This window comes from Choloepus didactylus, chromosome 4 (genome assembly GCF_015220235.1).
Source record: "Choloepus didactylus isolate mChoDid1 chromosome 4, mChoDid1.pri, whole genome shotgun sequence".
In the NCBI taxonomy this organism is placed as follows: domain Eukaryota; kingdom Metazoa; phylum Chordata; class Mammalia; order Pilosa; family Megalonychidae; genus Choloepus; species Choloepus didactylus.
In genome coordinates this window covers 132,586,316-132,606,540 of record NC_051310.1, presented here as the reverse complement: position 1 = coordinate 132,606,540, position 20,225 = coordinate 132,586,316, and the positions used below count along the sequence as shown (strand labels likewise).

General features: G+C 36.6%; 1 protein-coding gene across 2 annotated transcripts in view; it reads right to left on the bottom strand.

Moving 5' to 3' along the window:
* FBN1 (fibrillin 1) overlaps positions 1-20,225 on the bottom strand; it is a 250,836-nt gene that overhangs the window by 85,894 nt on the left and 144,717 nt on the right. For both annotated transcript variants that reach the window (XM_037834045.1, XM_037834046.1), the window contains 7 exons: positions 20,040-20,207; positions 19,243-19,383; positions 17,375-17,494; positions 9,738-9,863; positions 8,127-8,249; positions 4,877-4,999; positions 3,668-3,820 (listed from right to left, as the gene is read on the bottom strand). In XM_037834045.1, the coding sequence (XP_037689973.1) occupies positions 3,668-3,820; positions 4,877-4,999; positions 8,127-8,249; positions 9,738-9,863; positions 17,375-17,494; positions 19,243-19,383; positions 20,040-20,207 (954 nt within the window). The remainder of the gene's footprint in view (positions 1-3,667; positions 3,821-4,876; positions 5,000-8,126; positions 8,250-9,737; positions 9,864-17,374; positions 17,495-19,242; positions 19,384-20,039; positions 20,208-20,225) is intronic.

Genomic DNA, 20,225 nt, shown 5'->3' with positions numbered 1-20,225 from the left:
TTCTTCCGAAGTGAGTGGAACAGAAATAAAGTGGTAACGGAAAAGGAGCCATCTCCCCAGGGCTCACCATTTACAACAGGCTCCCATTTTAAAGGCTGCGCATCACTGAGAGAAAAATGACTCCTAAGGAGACAGGCAAGTTAAAGCAATTCCTTGTGCAAAGCACTTTCGGAAAAGGTGTTTTTCCTATAACTTGATTTTTTTCACCAGGGAACAATTTACACTTACAGTGAAATGTGCCTGTTAAAATATGGTTTCTTAACTATTGAAAAAAACTTTCTCCCACCATTGTGGGACTAATTTTGTTTCTCAGTGTGAGCCTTTTTTTTTTTTTTTCAGTCTAATCAAGTTAACATTTTCTCATTTTTCTCTGCAAATTCTCTAGCATCTACTCATAAGCACAACAGAGCATTTACTTTTGCATTTAATGTGTATTTTTAAAGCTAATATATATCAGGATAATGGATTCATTCTATGTTTTAAATCCCTATGGAAAGTATTGCTCAATGTTAAAACTGTGAGATCTTACTGAGGAAACTGAAGTACATCAAATATGTTCTCAGATTTGTGATGGAATTACATTTCTATTTCTTAAATTTGTACAATGTTTTACATACAATTGAAACAATATTCAGATGAACATAAGAGGTAATGATGAAAACGGAAAACTAACTAGAGTAATATTTTATCTGAGAAAAAGAAACAAGTGTCGCCTTAGTTGCCCGTGGTTTCTGGAAGTTGCAGAGTCTCATGATAATACATCTCATCTGTGCTTATGTGGAAAGAAGAGCTGGATATTAAGGAGGGGGAGTTGCTACAGAGGCTGTTGACACCTCACTGTCAAAACTAGTAGTTCAGATTCTTACACTTCTGCATGCTAGAAAATCACATTCCTGATGAGAGTGGAGGCAGATGAATTATACAGGCAAAAAATTAAATTGAATCCTTCAGAGCCTGTGCCTTCTAATAAATATGAATTTAAGAAAAGCTGTGAATTTCCTTAATTTTTAAATCATCTTAAAAAGGGCCAAAAGGGGAACACAAGGAAGGTGGCTGCCATTGTGTGTTTGAAAGCCAGAGACCGGGAGCAAAAAGAAATGCTTCTTCTTCATCCTCTCACATCAGCAATGAATTAAAACTCTTGTGAAATATGGTATGTAATAACACAAGAAAAATAAAATCATGCCAGTTTTGTAAAAAGCACTTTTATAGGTAGTGCTAAATTGGTGATGCTTGGCCTAAACAGAAGCAAATTATTGTCACCGTTGTTTTCCATTTCGGCCTACTAGATATTCTTTCTAGTGGATTCAGACCAGCTTGGGTTTGAATTTTGGCAATAGCGATATTGCTAGGGGTTTGGGGGTCAAGCCCTTGACCTCTGATAGCACCCTCTTCTATAAATTGGGGATAACAATACCCAACTCACACAGTAGTTGTATGGATTTAATGAGACAAGATGTAAAGCAGGAGGACAATGCCAGGGACATCAAAAGCACTTAATATAGGGTAGACATAGCTATGAGCTAACTCAGGGTCATGCCATGGAGACAGCAGTATGGAGAACACATCAGAAAAGTCCCCAGAATTACACTTGTATGTGTTTAACCACCTGATCACAGTGAGGAGTAACGGCAATTATCTAGGCCGAATTAGCCTGTGAATCAGCTTCAGCAGTCAATGAGAAATATCTTTATATGTTGCTTGCTTGACTTTCCAGAGGATAAAGATGAATATTAGATGTTGCATAGTTGGAGTTGCTTATTGAAGTGACCAAAGACATTCTCCCTGGATGTTTTCAGTATCTTTTAAAAAATTCCTTCTCTCTCTTGAAATGAAGGATATCCTTCTAGATTCTGATCCATCATGATTTGGCATTTTCATCCACCAAAGAGGTGGAGAAACCAGGCTGAATGAAACCATTTCTACATGTGTCCCTCTTCTGTGAGCATTCAAATATGCAACAGAAGTTAGTGTAACTGGGCTTCAAATTTAGAAAATATTTTTAACTCTCTTTCAACTTTACCATTTGAAGAAATCTGGTTTTCCCCAGCCATCTTCTAATAAGCCTACACATTTTTCTATGTATCGTAAGAATTCTTCAGAGATGCATTTGATGCAGAGGAAAATACAAACACAAAGAACTATATGCAGAAAGGGTCCTGGATTCTAAGTCTTGGTTCTTCCACTTATTTAGCACGTGAACAAATCACCTATCCTCTTGCAAGACAATTTCTCACTAGTAAAATGCATCTCATGATACTTCTCTATCTTGTTAAATCAAAGTATGTAACAAAAGTACTTTGAATACTTAAAGTAACAAACAAAAAGGATGATATTAATAATATGCAACTATAAAGTTATATGGAAGTATACTTGGTTGATAGAATTATGTTTGTATACAATATAATTGAAATATTGTTGTAAACCTGTATTTAACTGATTGGTGGTCATATATAAAGTGATAATTTGTATATTATTCAGTGGATGAAGCAATCAACCAGAATAAAGCTTTCTTTCTTTTACTGGCTTCCTCCATTTCTTTTAAAGCCCTCCATTTAATGTTAACTTCCATAATATATTATAACTTTATAGCTCTGTAATTTCAAATATTATCATTTTCAAAATGGCAAATCTTTAAAAATTGTGGATTAATCTTTAATCAAATTTATCCAGGCTGGAAATGCACTAACTGAATCTTTGATATAAACCTACCAATTAGAGTTACATGTTTTCAATAGTAGGTCTAACTCCATTTTAGAACATTTGAAGTCAACTGTCAGCATATCTTAAAATTATGTCCAAATGCTGGCAAATCTATTGCTTTAATTTCAATAAATTATTTTTTACTTTATAAGTAGAAAGAATTTACAACTTAGAGGACCTCATGAATTATCTAAAACAACATTATTTTGTAAATGGGAAAATTAAGGATCTCTTTTCCACATTACACTATTTTATAATTATGTTTACTAATGCAAGCAATCTCAGATTCTTTTGATAGAAGGTGACAGAAAATCCTAAATAAACATAACTCCACAAAGAACTAAATCCTAAAATTAACTAGCTGGTCTGCCCATGGAACTCGGGGACAGAATTCTGAATTGTAGTCCAGTTCTCTTTTCATTATGCATGCCACCTTGACTTGAAAAAATGCTTTTTCCCTATGGTTGAATAAAATCATTTAGGAAAAGGAGTCCTAAATCAACATGTGGCATGCAAATAAAATTCACAAATGGCCTTCTGGAACAAAAACTGGAAATGCTCAGGTGATCTGGAATTTATTTTCTTTTACACTGTGTACATTTCTGCTTCTATAATAGTCAGTTCCTGCAAAATGCAAACATTGTGAAATTACTTTAGAAAACAAGGCAAGTTGCATGTATTCCAAAGAGCACAAATATTATGGAGGGTGTATGCGTGTGTGTGTGTGTTCAGATGAGAGGCATAAACGAGCTGCCTGTTCCAAATGATAGTGAAGGTACCATGAATAAAACCCCTGATGGTGAGTAAAATATGACTAAACACTGGCTAGCCTCTGTCAAGCCTCCAGGAGGGCATCATGCACCTGGAGAGCATAATGTAATCCTTCCCCGTGATTTTGTATGCAAAGACCGCAGATGGCAGCAGAAGGCTGGTAGTGTGAGAGTATTTCCATAACACCACATACCTGAGTTCTGTGCAGGACACGGCTGGCAAGGTTCCCCAAAGGCGTACTCGGTGCTGGCACAACAGCATTCAGATTTAGTAACAGCACCAAACAAGGGTTTGACACACTGCCCTCTCTTGTATCCACCATAGCATGTGCTCCGCATGTGTGTGTCTAAACAGGAAGAAGCATCTGTCATCACACTGTCACTTCAAACAGATGAGAACCCCCCAGGTCAAAGTTGAAGCTGGCTTTATTTATCCATCATCCCTTTACTAACACAGAGAACGCCTCTGGATTAGGAGTCAAGGGAGAAAACCAACAACAACCCACTCAGCTTCCAAGTATTGTACATCTAAACATGGCCAGACTCTTCTAGTTTTCTAGGGGCTGTCATGGCTTACCCTTAAGTTCTGGGATTATATCTCATTCATTTCTGTCTTTTCCAGGCCTGTACAGAGCAGGCATTTAATAAATGTTGAATGAATGGTGGATGAATGTTGAATCTTACACTATGATAAATAAGACCTTGATAAGAAATGTGGCTTACCTCAAAAAAAAACACGAAATTATTAAGTGTCCCAATTAGCTGTATTTTCCAAAAAAGGAGGATGTTTAATCTGTAGAAGGTTCATTATATCAAACCTATGAATGTTGATCAACTGAGCAGTTTCATTTTTACCACAATGTTCTCCAGTGATGCCCAATCCTTTTCTAATTCAAAGGGTTTATTGAACACCTTTCCTAAAAATAATTTGGGTAAAATTCCTATCTATTTCACAACAAATCTCAAGCTTCTTATAAAGCCATGGCAAACTATTATCATATAATAAATTTTTAGATTACCAATATTCTCCTTTGCATTCTATACTCCACTTTGGCAATTTACTTCTTTATTAAAATACTACCATGAGACAATGACTGTATACAGGTCAATTTCAAAGACCATTTGCAACAGACAAGGGTTGGAGAAAATTGAGAACAGCTACATGATTAGGGAAGAAAGGGGAAAAGGGGAGGTGGAGATTCCCTTGGTTTTCATTCATCTCAACTCATTGTTCTGTCCCTTAAATGAACATCCAATTTATGAAAAGAACTGGCCCTTGTTGGTTTGTTGCTCCACAAGCATTCATTTTATCTGCTGTAGTAGAGCATGTTTGTTATTGATGGGTTCTACTGTTTGATAGAGGGAGGATCACTATCACAAGTCTAACCATGGCTTTATCTTACCGACACACACACGTCCATCCAGACCCACTGCCAGTCCTGGAAAGCATTCGCATCGGTAGGAGCCATCTGTGTTCACGCAGCGTCCATTCATGCAGATCCCAGGGGTTTCACACTCATTAATATCTGTGGTGGGGAAAAGCATTTATTAAAAATGAGGTGACTTTTATCTAAAACCATAACACATTTCCAATTCTGTTAAAATACTTGAAAATGGGGAAGATGGAAAATAATGTGCAGCATCAACAATCAAAAGCTCAGTGGAATGCATTCTCATTTTTTCCTTTGAGGCAATAGTAACAGAACTGAGAGACATCAATTGTCAGAGCCTATTTCTTTCCCATAGAAAGAAAATTCCTCAATAATATTCTCCAAGAAAGATTTTTTTTTAAATCCGAAATAAGACTCACAAAGGTAAATACACAATTGGAGGAAGAAGTTAAGTGACGCCAAAAGACAAAGGATCTTGCCGAATGTTTCACAGCTAGGCAGTTCTTCCAGGACCTCCAGAAATCTAGCTTGATGATAAATTACATCTTTGACCTGGGCAGGAAGCTTTCCCTTTTGGCATTCAACACCATATTGGTATCCCCCATGCCTTCATTCTCTAGGACACTCAGCATGACTTCAAGGGACATACAACTAAAACTTGGATGGTATGCCTTAGAAAAGGAACAGAAGAATGAATATGGATGATTTTGATGACCATTCTTGGCCAGCAACAGCACCATAAGCAACCAGAAACCAGCAAAGAAAAATCCTTTATTAAACATTACAAATATTTTATACTATTGTATGTGTAGACTTAGGAAGAACTGGTAAAAGACTTTATTGGACACATACTAATAATAGCAGAGATTTTTGTTCCTCAATATTGAGAAGTAAGAAATGGTACCCAAGACTGTGTTTTGGAAAACATGTAACACTTAGAAGCAAATCAGTTTATAACAACCCCTTTTATAATATACAACCAGTTTATGTGACTATTTCCTCCCTTCTGACCTTAAAAAGGCAAATTGAGAGTGAAACACCTCTGTTTTACTTAGCTTGTGTTGTTTGGCACAAAATATATTCAGATGGGCCAAGGTTCTGTGTACAGATTGTATTTTAAAATAGCAGTTATATTTAAATACACGAACTTAAATTGGTTCAGTTACTCTGGTCATCTTTTCGTTCAAGATGCAAACATACTATACAACGGTGGTGACTACAGTCTGTAAAGTAACATGCAGGCTTTTTAATGAGGAGAGAGATGTAATTTTGGGCTTTGCTCAAAATCGCTGGCCTCAATTTTCTGAGAATGGTCAAATCAGAGAGGCCATGTCATCCGTAAGCTAACTTTAGAGATGAAATTAGCTTTGCTTATTCAGCTTTGAATAGTCACATCTTTGTGGGCTCAGAACTAAGTGCTCGGTGCTAACAGAAAATCTTGTCTTATGACTCAATGAGAAAAACCATAGGACCGAAGCAATTCAGTGGACAAGGGATTACTTTCTTTTTTCTTCCTTTAGTATTAATACAGTGTTTGTATTCCATTCCTTAGACACTAGGGGAAAAGAAAGAAGATAAAAGTAATAAAATATGGAACACCCTCCCTTTTTACCTCCCCCTCTCTCTAACTCCGAAGCTAGCATGCTAGAGTCAGAGCAAACCTTTCAAATCATCAGGCACTTTCAAAGGAATGGAACAATCTATTTGAAAAGGCACGCTTTCACTGGTTGCAAAGTTTGCAAAACATGGTTTCACCAGTGAGGTCATAATGGCTTCTGAAAGTTACATAAGCATTACCTATTGGCCATACTTAAAGCTGAGAGGCTGCAGCTGGGGTCATCAGCAGCCTGGAGGCACTGAAAGTGAATGTTAGTGCGCTCTCTGTGGATAGGTGAGAGGAGCATGTGTTCTCACAGAAGTTCTGCTCACAAAGGGGCTTTCACATTTCCTTCTGTTATTTTGTTTGGAAGCCTAATTCCAAATATTCCAGTAATCATTCCTCTTTCCCTTTCTCTTTTTCCCTTGTACGGCACTTAATCTGCACAATTTGGCAGTTTGTTTCATGCTGTCTTACACTGTAGAATATTTCCATGTGTTAATCTTGTCTTCCCAACTATAAGTTCCTCCCAGCACAGGGCTCAAAAATACAGAAATCATTTTCCTTACTTCAAATTTGAAAAACTCAACTGTTTTCTTCTGCAATGAAGAAAGATTTGCACGATATTAAGAATCATTGATGTGAAGGTCACAGAGAATGTAGGTAAACAACCAAGGGCTAGAAGCTCTTTTAAGCCTGGAGAAAATGTGCATCTTGCCAAAGATTTAATACAAGGCTGTCTTCCACAACATCTTTACCAAAGCTGTCTACCTGAGAAGAAGCACCAAATGATTTTATTCTGCTTTCTCAATCTGGGACAGTTTGGAAGTTCGAACCTTGTGTGTCTGAACCCACAAACAGAAGGCTTTGAGTGCAGCATTTTAGCAGATTTCCTGGACCTGTTTTAAGTATGAGGTTCCTTGAGAAGTCTGGTTCCAACTCAGAATTTGGACCCAGGCACAGCAATCACTCATCCCTGACTACAGAAGGCAAGAGACCCTAAGCACAAATCTGTCTCCATTAATTCTTGTCAGGACCCCAGTTTTCAAGAGCACAAATAAAAATCCTCATTGTTGTCTCAATACCGGGAGAAATGAAATTATTTCAAAAATTACCAAGCTGAACAATGACACCTGGTCTGTTTATTTCTTCTGCCTAATACTGTTTCCCTTTTTGCTATGTGCCTGAATAAACTGTCCATGGAAAACTTTGTGTTCCTTAAGATACTTAGAGGAAATTACAAGAAGAAATCACTGCAAATATTTTTTCCAGGTGAAAATGGAAGAGGTAGCAAATGACAGCCATCAAGAAGCCTATGCCATTTTTTCCCAACTGGAAGGGTGAGGCCAAATCCAACTTAGAAATATGTCCCCATCTGTTTGTAGACTAAGTGATGGTTGGGCTTCTGATTCATGTGCTGTGTAGCCTTGCAAGCTTCCCTGAGAAGACCCCAAATCCTCTTTCTGAAATAAGGACAGCCTTCTGGGCTTAAACCGTAGCTTTCTGGATGGATAAATTCAAGAAGGAATCCCAGTCGTGCTTCCTAAACCAGAATTAGGGGAACTTTAAATGGGGAAAATCAGCAAGAGAAGGTGGCACTCCTAAACAATGCAGAGAGGAGAAAAAGCATGTGAAGAATATGTTTTAGAGTTTGACAGCACAAACCTTTGCAGTAACGTCCATCTGATGCCAGCTGGAATCCGGGTTTACAAATACATTTAAAACTGCCATCTTCATTGATACACATTCCATTAAGGCACATGTTTCTGATGCTGCACTCGTCCATATCTGAAAAATGCAAAAAATACATTTTCTTATGACCAGAAAAGTAATCTTACAAAGGAAGTCAACCTGGAGGAACATAATCCTCTTCATATTTCTTTGTTCTTTGGTTTTTATAGTCTAAGGCTGATTTTTGTCCAAATTATAGCATACAAAGAGAGGCTATGTACCTAAAGTTCTCAAGTTTTGACATGTGCATGCAAACCATAGAGCTAGACTTATTTTATTGTGTGTGTATGTGTGTGTATGAAATTTGACTCAGAAGCTACCGAGACCATTTTTAGCAACAGCCGCTTACAAACTGAAAAGTGTTTTAACAGCCTGGTGTACATATTTACCTCACGGATTCATATTACTTCTAACACACTGAAAATGAAAACAAAATTAAAACCACAAGTAATGGAATCTTAAATGTATTTAGGCTATATCCTGATTCTTTAAAAAGTGGAAACAAGAGGACAAGCTTATAGTTTTAGGCAATATTAAATAGGGGTAAGAAAAAAATGGACGTTTAAATGCAAGACAACATGGCTTATGGCTGTGTCAGCTGACCTCGAACATCCCTTGATCATAGTGCTATTTCTTTAAATTCATCAATATGGTTTTTAATTTAATATTATAGCTGTCTTGGGAAGTGCTTGCTGTCCCAGACATGGTGTGTTTTCACTTACAGGCTTTAGTCAGACCAAAGTAATTTATGATTTTTTTTCAACAGGACTCTATCCCAACTGAGAATTTTGGCATTAAGTCTTTGAATTGAATCACTGAGATAGTATCTTGCCAAAAATGTTTCTAAGAACAATTTTGAAATTCTTTTAATGTATGAGTAGATTCTTGGGATCTTTTCCAAAGAGGTTGGGAGACATGATAAGGAACGCTACACATTTTTTTCTAAAGGTTTATGAAGTGGACACTTATCAATAATAATCATATTTTCTATTCTCGAGAAAATGGCAGGGATAAAAGACAAAATGTTTGAGGCAGCCGAATTCAAAGTGAGGTGACTAATTCAAGAGGTAATTAAAAAGGCTAACTCGCAATAGTCAATGCTTCTCTCAAATTTTACATTTTCAGATACTGATAAGTAGTATTTTTATTACTGGACAGAAACTTTAAGCAAAAGGATTACATACAACTAAAGACTATATGGGTTTAGGTGTGTCTTTTAAAAATAGTACAAATACTGATTGTATAAAATAGGAGATATTATTTATCTTACAGGGATTTTATCACCACCAAAATATCATTAAATGTCAAGCTCCCTAGCAATACTTAAATTATTATTTGACTCACCAAATGTTAATTAAAGACAACTTTACTAGGAACATGAATAATGTGGAAAATTAGGCTTGCCTTCCAAATAACAATGTATGAAATATATTTAATACTTTGACCTATCAATTAATAGTTGGCAGCTTGGTCTTTTTAAAGTCTCCTGACACTGAAACTGCAATAGGAGAAGGGGGAATAACATTTTTTTTTTACTGTTAGTACCTTCACAGTTCTTCCCATCTCTTGTAACATGAAAGCCCGCGTTACACACACAATGGAAACTGCCATCTGTGTTGATACAACGGCCATTATTGCAGATCCGGCCATTCTGTAAACATTCATCAATGTCTAAAATCAAAGGTGAAAAGAAAGAGTTTTACTTTGGGGATCTAAAATTATTTTGATTCTCCCTCACTCCTTCTCCAAACTCATGATCTTAACCCTGGGTCTCAACTTCTGAGTAATATTCATCAACATGAATTGGGTATCAAGTAATGCGATATCTAGGTTTGCTAATTAGAGTCTGAAAGACACATGCTAGGAAAAACAGCAACAGCAACAATATAGCATTCAATCTAACTCTAATTTCTAACAAGACTCCTTAAATCTCAATTTCGTAAACAAAATAGATTTTATTTCCACATTTTCCTACCTAATGTCATGAGTCAGTATATCATTATTTATATTGAACTTTGGCCAGTGTCTTTCAACACATGATTAAAAAGGCAAAGCTTACAACTGATAATACCAGAACCACAATACAACAGATAGCCTTTTTAAATATATATATATACATACATATATATTTAGTTTAGAATTCTGGTTAACAAAATGGCAGCATAAGATGCTCCAGGCTGCCATTCCAACACCAAATATTTGAACAACTAGCAAAAACTGGCAGAGCCATCTTCCTTAGAATTCCAAAAAACAGTTAAGGTGTTACAGTAACTGGGTGGTGCCAAATCAAGAAAACTATCTTTAAAAAATGGTAGGAGAAGCTTCAGCATGGTGTGGAGCCAACTTGTGCTCCCATTATGCATTCCTGGCCCTGTTCCAGAGGTAAGAGAGTAAACTTGATGTGACTACTGTGGTTCCTGTATGTTGGCCCAAATCTATTGGAGGTGGGTGGGTGGGGGGGATAGGCACAGCTGGAAAGACTGAATCAGTAACTCTTCCCTGGCTCACCTCCCAGAATTTGCCCTGCAGACAGAAACACCTTGAAGACAGCTACAGTATAAAATACAGTTAAGTTAAAGTGGACTGGGGCAAAGGATTACAGGTTTTAAGTCATACAATAGATCAATGAGGAAGTACAGGACTTGAATGCTAGACTTGAATGCTACACTATACCAACTAGACTTAAGAGACATATACAGAACACTGCACCCAACAACAACAGAATACACATTCTTCTCCAGTGTACATGGATCATTCTCCAGGACAAACCGTATGTTTGGTCACAAAACAAGTCTCAATAAATTCAAAAATATTAAAATCACACAATGTATCTTCTACAACCTCAATGGAAAGAGGATAGAAATCAATAACAGAGGAAGACCTGGGAAATTCACAAATATGTGGAAATTAAACAAGGGACTCTAAACAACCAATGGCTCAAAGAAGAACTCAAGAGGGAAATTAGGAAATATCTTGAGGCAAATGAAAATGAAAACACAACATGCTGAAACTTAAGGGCTGCAGCAAAGGAGTGCTGAGAGGGAAATTTATAGCTCCAAATGCTTACATTAAAACAGAAGAAAGTTATCAAATCAAAGACCTAATCTCACAACCGGAGAATTTAGAAAAAGAAGAGCAAACTAAACCCAAAGTGAGAAGAAGGAAAGGGAAAGGAATAACAAAGATTAGAGTGGAGACAAATGAAACAGAAGTTTAAAAAATAGAATCAATAAAATCAAAAGTTAGTTCTTAGAAAAGATCAATAAAGTTGACAAACGTTTAGACAGAGAAAAAAAAAGAGGACACAAAAACTAAAATCAGAAATGAAAGGGACATTACTACCAACCCCACAGAAATAAAAAGATTATAAAAGGATACTGTGGACAATGAATTAGATAATCCAGATGAAAAAGTTAAATTCCTAGAAAACACACAAACTACAGCATTGACTCAAGAAGACGTAGATCATCTCAACAGAGCAGTAACAAGCAAAGAGATTGAATCAATAATAAAAAACCTAACAACAAAGAGAAGTCCAGGACCAGATGGCTTCACTGGTGAATTTTACCCAGCATTCCAAGAATTAACACTAATCCTATTCAGATGCTTCCAAAACACTAAAAGAAGAAGGCAACACTTCCCAAATAATTCTATGAGGATAACCTCATCCTAACACCAAAGCCACATAAAGATACTGCAAGGACAGAAAATTACAGACCAATATTCCTTATAGATATAGATGCAAAAGTCCTACCCCCAAATACTAGTAAACTAAAGCCAACAGCACATTAAAAGAATTATACACCATGATCACATGGGATTTATTTCAGGTATGCAAAGGTGGTTCAACATAAGAAAATCAATAAATTAATACACAACATTAATAGAACAAAGGGGAAAAAGCTACATGATCATCTCAGTTGACACAGAAAAGGCACTGAACAATATCCAGCACCCCTTCTTAATAAAATACTCAGAAAACGAGGAATAGAAGGAAACTTCTCAATATAATAAAGGGCATATATGAAAAACCCACTGCTAACATTATACTCAATAGAGAAAGAGTGAAAGCTTTCCCTCTAAGATCAGGAACAAGACATAGATGCCCACTGTCACTACTGTCATTCACCATTTTACTGGAAGTTCTAGGCAGCTCAATTAGGTAAGAAAAAGAAATTAAAGGTATCTAAATTGGAAAGGAAGAAGTAAAACATTCCCCATTGGCAAATGACATGACCATGTATATAGAAAACCCTGAAAAACTCACAACAAAGCTATCAGAGCTAATAAACAGACTCAGCAAAGTGATGGATACAACATCAACAAGCAAAAATCAGTAATGTGAACAGGAAATAAAAAAAAAAAAACTCCATTTGCAATAGCAACTAAAAGCACCAAATATCTAGGAACAAATTTAACCAAGTATATAAAGGACTTATACATGGAAAACTACAAAATATTGCTAAAAGAAATCAAAGAAGACCTAAATAAATGGATGGACAGTCTATGTTCATGCACTGGAAGAATAAATATTGTTAAGATGTCAACTGCAGACAAAGTGATTTAGTGATTTACAGATTCAATGCAATCTCAATCAAAATTCCAACAGACTTCTTTGCAGAAATGGAAAAATAAATCATCAAATTTATATGAAATGCAACGGGGCCCTGAATAGCCAAAACTGACTTGAAAAAGAATGAAGTAGGAGGAATCACACTTCCTGATTTCAGAACTTATTACAAAGCTACAGTAATTAAAAAGGCATGGTACTGGCACAACATATAGGTCAATGGAACTGAATTGAGTTCAGAAAGAAATACTCACATCTATGACCAATTGATTTTTGACAAGGGTGCCATGTCCAGTCAATGGGGAAAGAATAGCCCTTTAACAAACAGTGCCTCGGAAAACTGGGTATCCAAAAGAAAAAAAGTGGAACACTACCTCACACCAGATATAAAAATTAATGAAAAATGGGTCAAAGACCTAATTTAAGAACCAAAACTATACAACTCCTAAAAGAAAACATAGGGAAGCATCTTCCAGAACTTGTGATAGGCAATAATTTCTTAGACATTATATCCAAAGCACAAGTAACAAAAGAAAAAATAGACAAATGGGATTTCATCAAAATAAAAAGCTTTTGCACATCAAAGGACTCATCACGAAAGATAAAAAGACAACCTACCGAATGGGAGAAAAGATTTGGAAATCACATATACAATAAAAACTTAATACCCACAGTATATAAAGAAATCCTACAATTCAACAACAAAAGACCAACAACGCAATTTAAAAATGGGCAAAACATCTGAACAGATATTTCTCCAAAGAGGATGTAAAATGGCAAACAAGCACATGAAAAGATGCTGGACATCATTAGCCATTAGGGAAATGCAAATCAAAACTACAATGAGATATCATTTTACATCACCAGAATGGCTACTATTAAAAAAATGGAAAATATATGTTGGAGAGAACGCAGAGAAATAGGAATACTAGTACATCATTGGTGCAATTGTAAAATGGTGCAGATGCTGTGAAAAGCATTTCGGCATAGCCTCAGTTAGTTAAGTAAGAAGTACTATATGACCTGGCAATCCGTCTTCTAGGTATACACCCAAACGAATTCAAAGCAATTTGAATGGATATTTGCACACCAAGGTTCACTATGAGATTATTCACAATAGCGTAAAGATAGAAGCAACCCAAGTGTCCATCAACAGATGAATGGATAAACACAATATGGTTTATACATACAGTGGAATAGGAATATTTTCAGCTGTAAAAAGGGATGAAGGCCTGATACATGTGAAAATATTGGTGAACCTTGAGGACATCATGTTGAAATAAGTCAGACACTGAAGTACAAATATTGTATGATCTCAATGACAAGATATGAATCAGAAATTCATAGTCAGAAACTAGAAAACAGGTTACCAGTGCCTGAAATTTGTATAGGCAATAGAGAGTTAATGCTTAATTTGTACAGAGTTTCTGTTTGGGTGATGGAAAAGTTTTGGTCTTGGTTGGTAGTGATGGTAGCACAGCACTGTGAATTAATTAACACCACTAAATTATATATTTGAATGTGGTGGTTAAAGAGGGAAAATGTAGATTGTGTAAATATATTAATAGAATAATTTAAAAAAAAAAAACAGGGACAGTACAAAACAGTGAACCTTAATGTAAACTATGGACTACAGTTAATAATATAATTATAGTAATACTGTTTCATCAATTGTAATAAAGTTACCATGATACATGCAGAGTATTAATAATAGGGAAATCTGTGCATAGGGGGTTGGTAGTTATAGGAACTCTATTCTCTGCATGATTTTTCCGTAAACTCTAAGTTCTCTACTAAAAAATACTTTTCAATTCTGCCTGAAAACCATCAATCACATGATTCTTTTTTTTTTTTTTTTTTTTTTTTTTTTAGAAATTAGATCATTTACTTAAATACTATTTTAAGATATGCTTAAAGAATGTTGCATTAGAACTGCTGGCCTAGTTACCCTTTATCCCCAGTTCTCATAGGGTTTTTTTTTTTTTTTTTAATCTTCATTTTATTGAGATATATTCACATACCATGCAGTCATACAAAACAAATCGTACTTTCGATTGTTTACAGTACCATTACATAGTGGTACATTCATCACCCAAATCAATCCCTGACACCTTCATTAGCACACACACAAAAATAACAAGAATAATAATTAGAGAATTACATGATTCTGAAATATCTACCTCCCTTATGGTCCAAGTACAGTTTTATTGATTATGTATTCTCATGACTATTTTACCTACCAAATAAAATATTCATACTATGGGGGCATTTCTGTCCTTTTTTTCTGTTGTGTCTAATACTATGCAAAATTAAAAAATGGAGCTTGAGAAGGAAGGGTTAAAAACAGCAATAACTTGAATAAGCTCTATCTGCTCTCTCAGTTAAAGATGCATAATCAATGAAAAGTGGATAACATGGCACCCTGGATTATATGTTTCCTTCAGCTTCACAAAGAGGATGATACAGAAACTGCCTTGCTACGTAGCACACAATCTTTCCCATGGCGCACCTTCCATAAGGTGGATTTTTCCCCCAAAAGGTAGGGACTAGGGAAATATATAGAGTTGGATGGGGGAAAACTTATCTATGCAGGACTGAGGCCATATTTGCCTGATAACAAGGCATCCTGAACCTCCTCTGGACGACAAGACTTTGCATTGATGGCATATCGGGCTTTTTGCCTGTCTACCCTGCGTCTGCATGGTGTCTTGTGGTTGACCCTCAGACGCACTTTCCTTTTGTGCAGATCCAGCAGTGGTTTCCACACGAGTCATTGGACTAGCTGAGGCAGTCTGGGCTTGTCTTCTGTCTGATCTTTGTGCCAGCAGCCTATGATCTTTTTCTCTCTCATGTATTTCTTAATCCTTACTAAACTCTGACTTTGACCAAGACACACTCCAAAGAATAGTAGAAGCCACATATTCTTGAGCAGACTTTTCTTCAGGATTCTATAATCTTTTGAAGTCCAAGTATAAACAGGCTAAAGAGCTCAGCTTTTTCTCTCCTCACCAATTCCAGAACGCCAGCAAGCTCCTCGGTGTCATAGAAGATAAATGTTAAAAGCTTGCCATTCAAAGTTCCCCTTGACTGCTTTTCAGACTCTCTCTTGGGTCACTTTCTATCTAATTCATCTCCACTATACTTAGCCTTTTTGACCATTCTGTGGTAACTTGCATCTACCCAAAAATGGGAGGATGGTATCAACTTCTTATATTCAGGATAAGCTTAACACTAACTCTTAAAGAAGACAGAGCTCGAGCCTTTTAGGTAATCTTTAGTCTCTAATAAATTAAATCCCAGATTGATGACAACATGCATTTGCACTGGCTGGCTCTTACCCCAGCTGAGTGCTCTCCAATAATCTCTTCTATTTGTTTATTTAATATTGCAGTCTCCTAGGCAATTTCATTTTATTTTCTACTATTGTAAAATGCCCAGTACACTGTTTGCACTTGATAATGATTTTAAGCCAATAATTTTAATATTAAGAAGGTTCTAAACTCAGTTAAATATTCATGCTATCCATATTTATCATTCAGCAAGTAGGTCATTATTAGAAATATTAGCAGGTGGAAATGCCATGCTCTAGTTTTTTCTGCTCAAAACTGCCATTTTCTAAGTGTACTGAAACAAATTCATTGCAAGAAATCTCTGAGTGTGAACCAAATTCAATGTTTTTTGAAACCAATTCACTCATAAAGATAAAAACTTCTTTGTCTTCAACTTACATGAAGAGATTTTGCAAATAAAGGCAAAAAATTAATTTTAATTAATGACTGGCAATTTTTTGAAGTGATACAAACCTCCCCGACTATTTTTATAGTTAATTTTAATAGAGAGCTTGCTTGCTTTTATCTGGCTTTACTGGATTAAAGATACAGCTTATTTTATGCCAAATTTATAGATGATATAGGGATTTGAGTTTCCCAAGGATGAGGAGTACATCTTATTTATTTGTGTCACAGGAACTTATACATCAAGCCATTCAATAAAAGACATATTCGGTGGTTTAACAAATAGATTAATAAGCAAGCTTGAAGGGAAATTTTTGTGAAGGGACGTTTAGAACAGTGCTTCTCAAACTTTAATGTACACATAGATCACAGGGGTATCTGGTAAAAATGCTCATTCTGATTGTGTAGATCTGAGGAGGGGCCTGAGATTCTGCATTTCCAACTGGCTCCCAGGTGATACTACTGCTGACCACACTAATAAATAGCAAGGCCTCAGAAGTTACTTCTTTATCCTTGAGACTTTCCCATTAGGAAATTAATCATATACAATTTCACCTGAAACCTTTCTGTTTCTCTGTCAATAAGGCACAGCCCCATTCCCTTACTCTCAGATTAAAAATTAACAGGTAACAGTGATGAGGCAAACAGTAGGGAAAATTACATATTTCTGTAGGCGCAGAGGAATCTTTTTAAATAATCGGAATGTTTGCCAGACTTTCTGACTCTGTCCGTCAGCGCTATAATATCTGTAATTAAGTGCAAAAAGTAACGGGACTATATTAGCTTCTTCTGGCAAAGGTTACTTAAAATCCACTGAATCCTTGTAAACGAACCCTTCAATTGGCTTAGAAGCCCGATATTCCAGGCTGGGACCATACCTCGGCACTCTGTCCGCGTCAGGGTGCTCTGATAGCCAACACGGCACTGACAGGTGTACGAGCCCTGGTTATTAAAACACTCTCCACCAGCACAAGGGTTTTTTTCACATTCATCGACATCTGCAAAACACAGACAGTATATTTTAATAAGAAATTGGATAGCAATAACTCATAAATGTAAAACCATTTTATTGGTTTTTCTTTTACATGTGCAAAATTGTTCCTTTAAGAAATAAATAGCATAATGGAAGGATCTTTTTTCTTTTCACTACAATACACCATGTCACTATCCATTTGAAGACTGGCTGAACAGTTAAAATGTATTCTTTTCATGTGTCATTTTTCAGAAGAAATGCCAAGCACATAGCAACTCAACAATCCAAGCTAATAAACATTTTCTTCACTGAGTCTGACCTCAGAGAAACAAACAGATGAATATTTTAGAAGTGGTTTCTGGATAGGATTCTGAGTATCTATTGAAGGTCTACTTTTCATTGGAAAGAAGGCCTAACCATGTCTAAGCATCACCTGCTGCATAGCATTAAGAATGTTAGAAAAAAATATAAAGCAAGCAATTGTCATTTAAAGAGCAGCTCTACCCACCAGAGCATCTACAGGTGTCCTCAGAGGTCCTCAACACACCAGCTCCCACTAGTTTTACAGTCACTTAGAATTATTAATATAATTCAAGGTAAGATGGTTTATATTCCTCTATTTGTACAGACGAGGAGAAAGCTGGGGCTTAGGAAAGATGACCCACTTGTCTAAGGTCACCTGCTTCTTAGTGACAGATGCAGGTCTCTCCGCATATCCCCCATCCTGGGCTAGATGTTCCCTGTTGCACCCAGCTCTGATGGCCTCTAAGGATGGATGGACTGTCTGCTAATGTGCCTTTGCATCAGCAGGACACTAAACAGTGCAAAAGAACAAGAACTACTTATTTCTGCCTCATTCATAATTATAGAATTGGAATTTGTAACAGAACTAAAGAGATGGATTTTTTAAGTAGATAGGACCTATGAGTTTTTATTCAGTCCAACAGATTGAGTTTTCTTGAGTTGCATTTTCCTTCCTTCACTAGCTTAAATGCCTTATCGACCATTTAAAGTATCTCTCTTCAGATTTTAATGTCTAATTAGAGAGAGCTGCTAAATTACCCATTTGAGTTAGTAAAATGAACAAACTGTCATAACTTGGGGATACTTTTAATGCTTTCTTTTAATGGCTAGGCATTTGGTAAAATGATTTAAACTGGAGTTTCCAACAATGAGTTGAATGTATTTTACCACGGAAGTTAAAAGTCACTATAGTAGGCAGAATAATGAATCCCCAAAGACGTTAACATCGTAATTCCCAGAACCTGTGAACATGTTACATAGCAAAGGGGAATTACAGATGCATTTGGAATTAAGGTTGCCAATTAGTTGACCTTAAGATGAGGAGATTTTCCTGGATTATATATAGGTAGACCCAATGTAATCACAAGTTTCCTTACAAGTAGACTCAAGAGAGAATTGGAGGAGAGAAACAGAGAGCCAGGGAAATATCTGAAGATGCTATACTGCTGACTTTGAAGACAGAGGAAGGGGCCACAAACCAAGGAATGCAGGCAGTCTATGAAAGCTAGAAAAGGCAAAGAAATAGTTTCTCCACAGAACCTCCAGAAAGAAATGTAGCCTTGTCAACATCTTGATTTTAGCTCACTGAGATCCATGTTGTGCCTCTAACCTACAGATCTGCAAGATCATAAAAGTGTATTATTTTAAGCCACTAACTTGGAGGTAATTTGTTACAACAGCAATAGAAAACTAATACAGCTGCAGAGCAGAATTCAATAGCCTCTCGGTGCCAGCCTAGCAACCACATACCAATGCACTCTCCACGGAGGTCCAGTTGGAATCCTTTGTTGCACTCACACCGGTAGCTCCCAGGAGTTGGAATGCAGCGTCCATTTTGACAGAGATAGCGGAACAATTGACAGTAATCAGTGACGTTGACTGGCAGTACCCCTAGAAGAATAGCATTAAACCCCATTAAAATTATTTATAACTACAGCATCTTTCATCAGTACTTAATCTGGTAACAATGGGTAAGACGCTGAAACAACAAGGTAGAAGGACACTCTTTGCCAAGGGTCATTTGGCAGCAATAGAGCATATTTCCATTCCTGCCATCAGATATCACATCTGCACTGTGGTACACCTGGAAAGACACCGCTGTCCAACTCCAGCCTGATCCTCCCTACCTGCTTCTCCCACTCATTTCTCTGCCTCACTCTCAGGCCTCCATAGTGGGGAAATAACAAAGGCAGTGAGTGACTGGTATTTAACTACTTGCAAAACTGCTATACAAGGTATATACCAAAGTATAATTTTACACCCACCCTATTATCCTGTGAATCATATTTAAACCTTTCCCATAACTCTCCCAAAGTTTGCTGAAAATGTCACTAACAAAAGAGACATAAATCTTTGGAGAATACACAAGCCCTCCAATTTTCTCTATGCAATAGACAAACTGAGAAATTTGCAGTTTATACAACACCGTAGACTGAAAATTCATTCTCACAACTGCTAAACTTATTCTAATGATGAAAGCAGCAAAAACAAAAGATGTTAGCCTGATTAATTCAAGAAAAATAACCATATGACTTTTAAAGTTTTACTTGGTGGTTCCCGAGATGGATATGGATATTCCACTGGTGGTCGAGGTAGTGGAATTTGAGGTCCAGGAGGCACAGGATGAACTGGAGCAATGGGGACAAGGGGTGGGGGAGGATATTCTGGTCTCCCAGGAACTACCACAGGGACTGAGCACAGCTTGTTGAAGTCCTCTGGAAAAACACAATGCA